General features: G+C 41.7%; 1 protein-coding gene across 2 annotated transcripts in view; it reads left to right on the plus strand.

Moving 5' to 3' along the window:
* The window catches only part of atp8b3 (ATPase phospholipid transporting 8B3), a 33,550-nt gene extending 22,041 nt beyond the window's left edge, over positions 1-11,509 (plus strand). For both annotated transcript variants that reach the window (XM_015051580.1, XM_015051589.1), the window contains exons 19-29: positions 281-448; positions 674-785; positions 884-959; positions 1,066-1,189; positions 2,033-2,219; positions 2,312-2,535; positions 2,609-2,692; positions 2,775-2,999; positions 3,645-3,783; positions 4,025-4,155; positions 4,956-11,509. In XM_015051580.1, the coding sequence (XP_014907066.1) occupies positions 281-448; positions 674-785; positions 884-959; positions 1,066-1,189; positions 2,033-2,219; positions 2,312-2,535; positions 2,609-2,692; positions 2,775-2,999; positions 3,645-3,783; positions 4,025-4,155; positions 4,956-5,150 (1,665 nt within the window). In that variant the 3' untranslated portion in view covers positions 5,151-11,509. The remainder of the gene's footprint in view (positions 1-280; positions 449-673; positions 786-883; positions 960-1,065; positions 1,190-2,032; positions 2,220-2,311; positions 2,536-2,608; positions 2,693-2,774; positions 3,000-3,644; positions 3,784-4,024; positions 4,156-4,955) is intronic.
* Positions 11,510-12,892: the final 1,383 nt, after the last annotated feature.

The following is a 12,892-nucleotide window of genomic DNA, read 5'->3' on the forward strand; positions in this document are numbered from 1 at the left end:
AAAAAATATATATATATATATATATATATATATATTTTTTTTTTTATTTTTTTTTTTTTTTAAAAATAATAAAGTTGATGGATTAAATGTTACATGATGTTGAATACTTCAACAGGTATAAATACTTTGGTAAGGTTCTGTACAGAGTAAAAACTGACAAAATAATAGTATTTAGTGACGAGTCTGATTTTTCTTTTTTTTCCTGCCCATTTGTCTTAAATGTCTCTCCACAACTGAAGTGCAACCTGTTGTAAAACCTTATTAACTCATCTTCTGTCAGCTGTTTGCTGAGGCCTGTCTGAGGACGCTGTGTATTGCGGTTCGATCTGTTCCTGAGGCATTGTGGGAGCGGTGGAGTGAGACTTTGGCCCTGTCTGCTGCCATGGCGACCTGCGAGCGTGACACCCTGCTGGAGAAGCTGTACGATGAGATGGAGAGAGATCTGCTGGTGCCCTCTTTCTCCGTCTCTTTCCATTTGAAAACATGTTATTGATCTAACCAGCAAAGATAGTTTGACTTATTATTATTATTATTATTATTATTATTATTATAAGCAATTTCTACATTGTTTTTCGAGAAGGAAATTTTGTCTTGTAGCATTTAAACTCATTATTTTGAAATCCACCATAAATAAAATGGGGAAAAAAATGCTTAAACATAACCAATGTCGTAGCTTCTGGGGGTGACGGCAATTGAGGACCGGCTCCAGGAGGGAGTTCCTGAGACAATCGCACTTCTTCAAGAGGCTGGGATTAGAGTATGGGTGCTGACTGGAGACAAAAAAGGTATTGGGAAAATTCATTGCAGGAATGAAGAAAAAGAGAAATAAGAGTTCATTAGGCTTTTGTTTTTTCCTCTTAACTTCTACCGCTTGTGCCTTCAGAAACCGCAGTGAACATCGGGTACGCTTGCAGGCTGCTGCACCCTGAAAGCAGATTACTGGAGTGGCAGGAACTCAGGTCTGCATTCATACACGAAATATAAAATGAAAGCAAATAGCCCAGGAACACTCACACGCACATGTTCTTGATATCCCATTGATCATTGTTTGTTTTGCTCACGCAGGCAGATACTCCAGTCTGCAGACCCACAGGTCAGCTTCTTCAAAGCCAAGCAGACAGAGCTGTGGGCTACACACAAGGAGATGGCAAGAGCAAAAACTTCTGTGGTCCTCACCGGATCTGAACTGGTAAACTGCAGCCTACACAGTAAATAAAAAACATATAATATTTTCATAGATCAGGGTTTTTTTTCTGTGATTCTCTATTGAAAATGTGCATTGTTTTAGATACGTGGGGTTTAAAGGCATGTAGAATTTGATATGCGTAGTTTACCTTGTACTTATTTCAAAGGGGATTTGGAAATGTTCAAAAATCCAACATAAATGTATAATTTTTCACTTGCCAGAACTCATACTCATCACACACAAACAAAGTGAACGATTTTAAGGTCTTACTTGATTTAACCATTGTAATTTAAAGAGAAAACATTGGATAAAAAATTATATCTGGAATACAATGTCGAAAACTGTCAAGAAAAAAAATACCGCATGCACATTCAGCTGGTGAGTGGGTCAAGCTTGTGGTCAGGAGTGGTTATCTTGCAATCTGAAGGTTGTTGGTTTGATTCCAGCTTCTTCTTGCATCTTATTTAAAAAAATAATATTTGCAAGTTGCCAACTCATAAAAATGTCCCTTTCTCACCATTTGTAGTTAAAGCTTTAATAAAACACTCATCTAAAACACATTTGCAAGTTTCTGGTGAACTCAGAAAACCTTTTTGTCCCCTGATTGCTGTTCTCCACCAGCCTGAGCAGCTCTGCCTCCTTCCCACAGCAGCTCTGCTGGAACTTGATATTCAAAGAGCATTTTTATTGGATGCAACACTGGTGACTTTTACTGAATACAAAATGAGACATTTTCCAACCTTTGCTTTTTACTACCGAACGGACCTATAAAAACCTTTTTTAGTGCTTTGGCCAAGTTTTTTATGTCAGTCAGTTTCTAAGCTGCTTGATTGTGTCTGTCCCCAGGCAGAGTTTGAGGAGAGACCAGAGTGGGGGGCCTCCTTCATGAGCCTGGCGGAGCAGTGTCAGTCAGTGCTGTGCTGCAGAGTGACGCCTGCTCAGAAAGCTGAGATCGTGAAGTTGGTTAGGAAGCACACCGCCTCCATCACCATGTCGATTGGTGATGGAGCCAATGATGTTAACATGATCAAGAGTAAGTCGCAGATGGGGGAGGAAAAAAAAAAAACTGCACTCATTTTGCTGTGCTCATCTTACTATGTTTCCTCATCGTTCCATCAACACCAGCGGCTCACATAGGAGTGGGGCTGGCTGGCCGGGAGGGAGGTCAGGCCGTCCACAACGCAGACTTTGCTGTGTCCCAGTTTAGATTTTTGCAAAGGCTGCTGCTGGTCCACGGTCGCTGGTCCTATCGCCGCATCTCCCTCTTCCTGCGCTACTTCCTGTTTAAGACCTGTGGTTTTGCTCTTGTGCACATTTGGTTTGGGATCCTCAATGGCTTCAGTGCTCAGGTTAGGAACACACTCACAAAGCCGTGTGACTTCATGCCTCATGATGGAGAGACCAACCATAATTTCCCCACAGTCTCTGTACGAGACGTGGTTCATCGCTCTCTACACCGTCTTCTACACTGCAGTGCCGGTGATGTGCATGGCTTTCTTTGAACAGGTCAGTCAGATTTTTTATTAACCACACAATAGGATAAATCTGAAAATAATTACAGCGACTGCTGCATATTTTTGTTTAATAGGATGTGAGTGCAGAGAGCAGCCTGAAATTCCCTGAACTGTACAAGAGTGGGCAGAAGAAGGAGCTCTCCAGCCCTAGAAAGCTGGTCACGTATCTTCTGTATGCTGTCTACATGTCTCTTGTTCTCTTTTTCATCCCATGTGGAGTTTTCTACAACACGGCCTATGACTACCAGACCATGGCGGTCACTGTCTCGATGGCTGCGACGTTCGCTGTTACAGTTGAGGTCAGGATCGCTTTTTGTCAAAAGTAACTGGGACATTCTCACACTTTGCTTCGTTCCAACCACAAGTTATTTTATTGTAATGCTATTATTTCCGTGAAGTAAAGAATAATTTTTAAGCAGATAGGAAAGCATAGAAAGATTTAATTATGTTTTCTTTTTTAGAAAAGAAAAAGAAACTGAAAAGTGTGCCAGCGTAGCCAGTTCCCTTCAAAAGTCACTAGTGCTGAATAAAGTCCTACAGCATTCAGTTTAATCTTAGTGTAAATAAAACAGGTCGGGGAAGTTCTTTTCTCTCCTCTTTGTCTTTTTTTAGCGTTCAACTGTATTGATAACTTGCTGTTCGTTTGTTGATGGCGCGCAGCCAGATCCAACATTTGCACATTTTCTGGCAGATTTTATCTGTGCAGTCACAAAATATTTTATCCTTTTATTCATCATTTGTGCATGCTATAAAATATTTATACAACTGAAGCTCCTCTCTCTGTTAATATCTGCAGTAATGTAAAGTTATCTTCTTCCGGATTTGAATGTCCCACAATAAAAATGAAACGATAAAAAAAAAATGTTACATGTCTTTTTCACAGGAAGCACCTTTTACCCGTGCCCTACACATTCATTCTTCTTTGTTTGTTTTCTTCTTGTCAGATTGTGATACTAACCAAATACTGGACAAAGTTCAACATTGCAGCTCTGTGCGTCTCGGTGGTTATGTTCTTCATCTGTACCAGAATCACACACAGCACTCGCCTTTTTCAGAGCTCGCCCGTCGACTATTTCTTCCTTGGTATTTTATTTTATTTTATTTTTTTCAGTTTTCAGATTATTCTCATTACTAATTTAGTTTTTAATTATGCCTGGTGTTACCCTTAAGGCGCATCCACAGAATAATCACATGCAACGCAAAGAATAAACTAACAAACAAAAATGTTGTTTTTCTGTAATTGTTTTGAAGCTTGTGGATAAATTGGTTGATTTGTTGGTATTCCAGTGGCCGGTTTTGACTGCTGTGCTTGTTTTCCCCCCAGGTGTGTCTGAAAAGGCCTTCATTGATCCAGTGGTGTGGCTCACAGCTTTGCTCACAGCTTGGACCGCTGTTCTGCCCTCGGTTACGTTTCACGCCTTCAATGTCATTCTCAGTGTGCACAACAAACACAAGGTGGGACATCTTTGGGTAATTTTTGAGAATACACAGCAGACTCTTCAATAGAAGATCAAGAGAAAAGTATCATCAATTTTGCAAATTCTGATTTTTGTTCGGGCTTGAAGTTTGTTGTTCTTTTCCACATGAAAAGTTTAAAAAAAATGTGTGAAAAGGCGTAAAATAAAGGCATTCATCAGAAAACACAAACAAATATTGCTAGAAGGTAATCAGGGTAGAAATGGAAAAGTGGTTAGAAATCAATCTGTGGATAATTTGGCTCTGATTTTAAGAAAAAAAAATAGTTTGTACCGTGGCTAATTATTGTGGGAAATTATGAAGGAACAACATTTGGAGAGACTGGTTGCTGATTTATTGATAAAGCAACGGACGTCAGCAGACATTTTGTTCTGAGGTGATGCACAAAAAAAGTCAAAACTTCAGTTGGATACGTTTTCTTACCTGAGAAATTGTGCTCACAAACAACACCCACGGTCTCTTGATGCTCCTGCTGCTTACTCACTACTGTTCAAATGATCTTGTAAGTTGTGGCAAGAAGTGTGTATTCTTCCTTCACCTTCAGGCTCTTCCTTCCCTTGGTGTTATGTTTCCAACTTGACTTCAAGGAAAAAGTATTTCGAACAACAACGCTCCTGTCTTTGCGAACAAGGAAAAAAACTGCCTCCATCATCTGTTTTTATTTTTTTGAATCTCACACACTTTTCTTGATTTGGGGAAAGTAAAAGTTGCTAGTCTGCTTTAGAGGGTGTTGGTTTTAAGAAACAATCCCTGATATGTTTTTCTATGTATATGTGCAGATACATAACTCATCCCCTCCTCCAGTGGAGCTGACGTCCAGGTTCGCAAGAGGGTCATCACTCCGTCGGTCATCGTACGCCATCTCTCAGGGGGCCGGACCGGGACGCCTCATTCATTCAGCGACAAGCATCCAGAGAGCAGAGGCGTTAAAGGAAGAGAAAGTATCTACAAGTAAAAAGCTACGTGATATTTGAGGTCAAAGTCTAAGCAATGCTTCTGCGTGGTGGTGTGCCAAAGTGATTTCAGACTTTCTATTTCTGAGTCAGAGTAGACGCAACGTGAGATAAGAAGTTGAATGCGGTGCCCCTCAGAGGGACTGGGAACTTTGTATGTGTCACAGAAGATCCGATGCAGGCTTTGCAGGTGAACGGATGTGGAACCCTGAATAACTTTTCAGTCAGGTTTATTTATAATTGATTAGTGATCAGTCCAGTCTGCATTCACTCTACTGAAGCACGGACGATTTGTTGCAGAGCTGTGGATAATAAGTCTTGTAGTAGAGTGCTGGTCATTCCTTCGCCATTTTGTATCTTTAAAGTTTTTTTATTTTATTTTTCATGACCTTTTCTGCTACACAATGGAGCTGCCAATCGCAAAGACCTCACTTACTGAACGTGCATCAATTCGTACCTGCTGGGGTTGACAACTAATGGCTGAAAGTTGCTGGATGTCACTTACAGTTATTCTGATTTGATTAGGAGTTATATTCCGCCATATGTTAGCAGAGTAAACTGACCTGATCGTGGATCAGAACCAAAAGTTAAAGGGAATAGGATGCAATACATCTTCAGTTGGTAATACAACATTAAATAAAATCCTACACACTATTTTTATTACAGTTTATTTCTATAATTTATGAAAATACTTAACTACAACAAAAAAAATATATAGGCTATGATAGCCATAGGCTATGGCTTGTTTGCAGGTACAAAATGAAAATGGGAATGGATTAAATTGTGTGTATAGATAAGAAATCAGAGTAGAAATTGGCAAAAAGGCGAAGTGACCGGGAACCATTGCTGTAGCTCCTCTGCCTGGTTTGTTTGTGTTTATAAAGATTAATTTAAAGTCAGATTAGCTAAAATGATTCCATTGTTTCTGCATGAGTAGTTAGTAATAGTTCTAAAGTTTTATTGGAAAACCATAATATTAATTGTCTCTGCATATACAACTAAATCTCTGTATTTTAGAAGGGAGTATATGGCATTTTAGTATAGTTCATTTGGCCCTGTTTTACTAATAAAACTATTACAGAAAACGTATTTACTTGTCTTTCAATCAATCCACACGCAATAAATCAACAGCCCCACTTTGTTTTACAATTGTTTTATTTGTTAATTTATTTCAAAACACGCAATTTACCCATATTATCCTTTTTACGATTTTTTTTATTTTTCTGTAACAGTTATTACTCAGGTTTTTTTACCTTCTCAAGAGTCTCAGCTAGAGTGAAACTAAAAGTCCTCCACAGGCTCTCCGGCTTCTGCAGTGGGAGGAGGATGGGAGAGAGGCTTTCTGGTCAGACGCGAGTGGGTCGCTTCCCCGTTTTTCTACGCGAGCGGGATGTGTGTTTGTGTCCGTGTCAGACCAGGCTATGGGTGTCTACATGTGTGCGTTTAAGTGCAAGATGTGGAATGTCCCACATGGTCGGGTAAATCACAAGACCCGTAGAGCAGCCCAGAAAGATGAGTATTGTCTTCCAGGTTTGGCAGCCAGATTGTCACACCTTTGATTTCATCTTTGGTTTCAGAAAATGAAAGAAAAAGAAAACGCTCTCAAAGGGGCAGATTCACCCTCTGCAGCATGTGCCTATGTCTGTGTATCTGTAAGTCTGTCCGAGTGCAGTACAAGCCACCGTCTCTCCAGACGACTTTGTAAACTCGAGTAGGAACAATGTTAAGTGTCTTTGCATTGATTGTGGCCCTTCCTTGGCGCTGGGGGACAAAGACAGTCAAACATTGTGGGGCAGCGGAGCCATGACGAGTGGAAGGGAGAGGGGGCTGGGGGAGGAGAAGGGTCAACTTGCAAACATCAGCACGGGGCTCCATTTTGGCACCAGTGGCAGTTTGGGGCTTTTGTAGTGAAAATAAGGGGGCTGCAGTGCCGCTTCATCCCTGGCCACTCAGGGCTAAAACTAGCTGAGCGATTGGTGCTGCTTCACCCTCGTTCAGCTCATGAGACGGGCGGGATGAACAGAGGTGAAAGGTCAAACGGTGAGTGCTAAAATGCAGAGTAGGGGGTGGCCGGGGTTTGAGGGTTATACACTCTGACCCAGCAGCAACGATTAAGATTGGGGAGGGTCAGGTGTTTGCATAGTTCTTTGTGCAAAAGCCACCAACCGGAGCCATTTTTATTTCCTCGCGGCTGGCTACATCGTCATTAGATCAGCGGGAGTCGGGCGGTGGGTGATGGGAAGCATGGTCTTTGCACCGCAGCTCTCTGTTTTTTTTGTACTCCTCCATAGAGGCAGGAGATGAGGCAGAGCGAAGAGCGAGAGAGGGTGAAGAAGTGAGAGTTTTGCCAACAATGGGGTGGAAGATGACTATATCTGAGTGAGTGGGGGGGGCCGGGGACGAGAGGGGGCAGTCGTTTGGCAGTCGCACACTGCAGTTCGCCACGATCCAGAGAGCCTCCTCTCCCGTGATTTTTGCTCTCCTATCCTCCCCTTCCTCCTTCCCACTGGCCTGCCCTCTCTCTACCTTTTTTCTTGTTTTGAAACTGATTGTCTTCTACCATCACAAAGACACTTGGTTCTGATTGATTAACAGGTAACAGAAGAGGGAGAGCACAGTGTGACTGGGGGTGTCTCTACATCGGCCCCGCCACGGCAACCCGTCGAGTCCGGTCGCGAGACATCGCCCCACGCGACATGCTGTTTGACAGCAAAACGCGGGAAACGCTCCGGGCCGGCCGCCGGGTTGCCACGTGGTTCCGCTGTCGGTTGGTCAGTCAATCGGCAAGAAATGGTTTGAGATTTTTGCATGACAAATATTGCAACCCATAGCAATGGAACGTAAAATAGAAAAAAAAAAGAGAGAAAAAAACACCGTCTTCCACAAAGGTACAAATGAACACATATACACAGATTGAAGAAAAAGCATGTAGACAAAACATACAGGCATATTCAAGGCCGGCTCTGATCGGCGTGTGTCCCTCTGATTAACTCCAAGTAAACAGCCAGTCTTTGGAAAAGCAGGACACACATTCCGAGACCCGAGTGTGGACCACGAGCTGAGGAATGAAGATTGAATGCTATTGATTAGGGAGGAGACAAGTTTACCTCCCCCAGCACACACTGCCCCCTACTGTCTGGATTTATATACATCAAAGAAACATTGGGGGGGAAGGGGGGGAAGGGTTGCAACAACACATGCACACAACCAGTGAATCCAACAGTGACGGAAAGTCTAAAAACAACAACCCCTCCAACGCCTAAAACCCAAATACCTCCCCACCCTATTTTTTTTTTTCTGGCATTTATTTTGATAACCAAAATATTCCCCCACCCCGTCTCCGCCCACTCCAAAGTCTTCCTATCCTCTTCCTCTCCCCACAAAATCACAGGTCATTCCTGTTGGTTTCTATACAGTTATACAATATCCATGCACAAAAGAAAAGAAAAAAAAGTCCACCTTCTTCTCAACAGGAGGCGCTGGTCTTTAATTATCTAAGAACATCAGGAGCACTTGAACACACCCAGGAACCTTTAAAAGTAACGATTTTATCTTTTTTTTTTCCTTTTTTTGTATTTCTTTTTTCCTCAGAGAAAAGACAACTAAAAGGCAGAAGAAAGCTAACAATGGATGTAAGGTTATTCCTCCTTTGGTTTAGCATCAAATTTTTGGTTTATAATTCAGTTCAAATGTCTGTTTTATTTCTTTGAATGTAGCCGTCTGGGAGAGAGCTTGGAACTACAGTGCCTTGCAAAAGTATTCACACCTCCTGAACTTCAACTTCAATGCATTTAATCTGGATTGTATTTGATAAAATGAACCAAACAACTGAGAAGTGGAATTTGCAACACAATACTTACAAGTGTTGTGTCAGTCCCCATTGCTTTGACACCCTTAAAATAAATTAATTGCAACACAAGGTCTCCTAGTTACTAAATATAGAGTCCACCTGTGTGTGTTTTAAATTGGGTATGAAACCAGCCATTCTTTGAAGGCCTCAGGAATTTTCTAGAGAACATCAATCAACAAACGGGTCTGGATGTAGCTGAACCAGGTTTAGATTATAAGAAATTTTCAATCCATATTGTGAAAATGGAAAGAGTGTGGTACCACTGCAGACCTCCTAAGACATGGCCTTCTATCTTAGCCGAGTGGGCAGGCAGAAAGCATTTCTAAGACAAGCTGGCAACTGAACTTTCTGGCCAACACTCAGAATTGTACGTAGGGCAGAAAAAAAATTCTGTTTTCCTTCAACAGGAACAGGAAAGCTGGTCAAAGTTGAAGAGAAAATGAATGAAGGAAGAAAAAAACGGGTGTAAATCCTAAAGGATGGCAAAGGAATTGAGACTGCATGGTGCAGAACAACAAATTGAAATGCATAACAAAAGCTACAGTGGAAAACTTTAGGTCAAACAATAATCATTTAGCCAAATTAGCCGAGATGCAATTGCTTTTCATTGACATTCTTTATCCAAGCTGACTGAACTTGAGCTATTTCGCAAAGAATCATGGGCAAAAATTATTCTTTCTTTTTATAGAATTAAAAAGTATTCACTTAGAGGTATTGAATTTATATGCCACACTTTTCAGATTATTTGTTATAAAAGATCCACTTCCTCCAAATAAAAAGCATTAAAGTTTGTTGTAACATCACAAATCGTGAAAACGCTCAAGGTGCATGAATACGTTTGCAAGCCACCGTGAGGCTCTCGCGCTTCTTCTCTCTCTATCCTGGCCTTTGCTTTTGTCTTTTCTTTTTCTCAGCTAGTCCTCCACAGAAACATTCACAATGTCTTTTCCTTTTATGAAAACAGTAAGTACATGCCGTAGCAAAAAACAAACCGAGAGAACGTACGAGAAAAATAAGCAAACGGATAAAAGGAATTTTTTTTAACAGTATAAAGCTTCAAGTCACAAGTTCGAAAACTAACTATCATAAGTATCATAGTTTCATAATCATCGTTATCATTAGCATTATTATTTTCAGCTTTAAATTACATAAAGTTTACATGAAAGGTTTTTGAGGTATTTCAGAATTAATTGTCAAACACATGCCTACCGAGTCTTGGCACTAGCCAGGGGGAAGTGTTGTCTGGACGGACAAGGTGGAGGGAGGAAAGAGTTTTGAGTCTTCCACACTTTTCCAGTGCAGCCTCTGTGCTTGCACGCAGTGGACTGTTGGTCGCTTGAAATGAATGCAGATGGTCCGAGCGCTTAAACCCGGCAGCCTCTTTTTAGGCCCCCTCTTTCTCTGTTACACAAAAATATCTCTGATGCGAGAAGGCTAAAAACGGCCGAGAGCGTAAGCACGTCGGGCAGAAGAACGGGGGGAATAATGAAAGACTGGCGAGCTGAGAGATGATTAACAATACAGCAACAAAGACTGAAAGATTGAGGAGTAACACATAGGTTTGTTTCAAATAAATGGTGTAGAGAAAATGTTTTATAGACTTACTACGTGATAAAGTGCTTGTATTCTAGTGTATCAAGATGGAAAGTCAATATGAGAGAAAATGCTGACACAGCCCCCACTCTGTGTCCCTCTCTTTGCAACCGCCCCCCCCCTTCCACCTCCTCTCGCCTCTGTCCATCCAATTATGGGTGCATTGTCTGTGTGAGCGCATGTTTGTGAGAGAGCGTGCATGCATCTGCGTGACTGCATGTGTTTAATGTATGTGTGTTTTATGTGTGTGTGTGTGTGACCAGTGCAGTCCCACCCGTGGTTGAAGGGAAAAGGCACTCAACTCTGTCTGCAAGGCGACCACCTCCTCCTAAGTGGCACGATGCAGTCTGACTGCACTGTTAGAAACGAATGTAATGTGCGTCTACTTATCAGTGTGTGGTGTTTTTTTTTTTTTCTCTTTCTCTCTCTTTTTCATCTTTGTAGGACAAAAACATCGGGAGGGATTTCGGTTGATTAAAAATGTTTTTGGGCTGTGTCCCCCTAGGCAGTTTGCGACTGGTAGGCTGCAGTATCTTTGGTATTAGTGGCGGTTTCACAAACCACTCAGCTTAGTGAGGTAGCCACACTGGTTCTCACTACAAACAAATGTCATTTTGTCAGCCTCATAACTATAGAGCTGAGTCTATCTATCTATCTATGGTTACTGAATTGTACTAGTCGATTTTTAGCTCATCTTCCTTTGGCGATGTTGACTCGCTGCTTACAGCAGCATGGTGTTTAGTCAGTGCCCCCTCCATCTACTCCCCTATAGTGACCATTTGTTATCTAATCTGCACCGCTAATCTGACTACATTGTTGGAAATGCTACAGTTGCATCTTTAGACCACACAGATAACTATTAACCCGCCTCACCCGTCCCCCTCTGACAGAGCGAACCGAGTCAGCCGGGACGTTCGGGGGTCTTTTTTTGTGCCCCCCCCCCCCTCCCTCCCCACCGTGTTCTTGAGGTTCATCTAAAGAGTAGCACAGTTCTGACATGAAACGCCAGAAGAGAGAAAGCGTCCATCTTTTCTTCTCTGCAGTTTCCTTTCTCTTTTTTTGCCTCTTCTTCCTGCAAATGTCTCCTTCAAGTCTGCAAAAAAAAATAAATCCTTCAGCAGACCAAGTCCTTGTGTCCCCCCTTTTCTTTCCTTTTAAAAAGTCCTTCCTTTTTTGGTTTTTTGTTGGGTTGTTTTTTTTTTTTTGTTGTTTTTTTTTTTTTTTGATTTATCAACAAGGTGCCTTACGTATGCACAACAGAGCACAATAGTAACAAGAAATAGAAACTTTGTGTCTATGGTACTAATTAAATACCCGCATCAATATAGAGAGGAAGAGAGAGGGCGAGGGCCAATGGGATTAGATTAGAGGGACGAAAAAGGAGGTAGAGAACCAAAGATTGAGTGAGAAATTTGTCCAGTTTTGTGTTGATGTTTTTTTTTTGTTGTTGTTGTCTTTTGTTCCTGCTTTATTGATTTGAGGTTTGGGTTTTGCCATACAATCAGATCCCCCCTCCCACCCCCATTTGTTTTTACTAAAAAAAGTTTATCTCAATTCAGTTAAAAGCTGATTGTTTGTTGCTATGGCACACACTGCCCTTCATCATCAGTGAGGTGCACTGTAGAGTGTGTTGACCATAGTACCGTATTCTCACATTAAGGCAGTAAGCATTGGCACTGTTTTGTCGTTGTGAGTGCTTTGGGTTAGCTACTGATTCATAACCATAAGGTTTACATTAAATTATCAGTTTCAGAGATCTTTTTGTTTTTTCTTTTTTTGCAGACAGATAAAATGAATGCAAAATATAAAGCCTCCAAACTAAGAAGAATCAAAATTTGAACCTCCAAAGAGTCTGTCTCGCCTTTCTGTTTCCCCCTGATGCACTTCTCTCTCCTCCTTTTTCAGTAGTAGTTTTTCTTTTTTTCTCATTTGTTAATTCCTGCCTACATACAGTAATTCCCTGCCTTTGCTAAATCCCTGCACTTTTTTTTTTCTCCAGCGTTCGGCTCAACCATCCCTCCCCCCCTTCCTCCAGCTCCACCAGTGCTGGTTGGATGAGGAACAACAATAGGATAATGGTTAGCTATTGATCCACCTTCAAAGAGCTGCGAGGGCCTGAATGTTTTGTGCCGTGACTTCTCCTCAGCATCTAGTGGCTCTTCCCTTTCTTCCCTCTCCTCTGGTCTGTATTCTCCCACCTAGCCCCCCCCACCTCCCCGACCCCCGACTCCCACAACCTTTTTTTTTTTTTTTTTTTTTTTTTACTTTTGTTGGGAGCGGGCCTTTCCTTTAACCAGGGGGGGGCCTGTTTTTTTTGCCG

This window comes from Poecilia latipinna, unplaced genomic scaffold (assembly GCF_001443285.1).
Source record: "Poecilia latipinna isolate Pla-1442-1.1 unplaced genomic scaffold, P_latipinna-1.0 Scaffold52, whole genome shotgun sequence".
Taxonomy (NCBI): domain Eukaryota; kingdom Metazoa; phylum Chordata; class Actinopteri; order Cyprinodontiformes; family Poeciliidae; genus Poecilia; species Poecilia latipinna.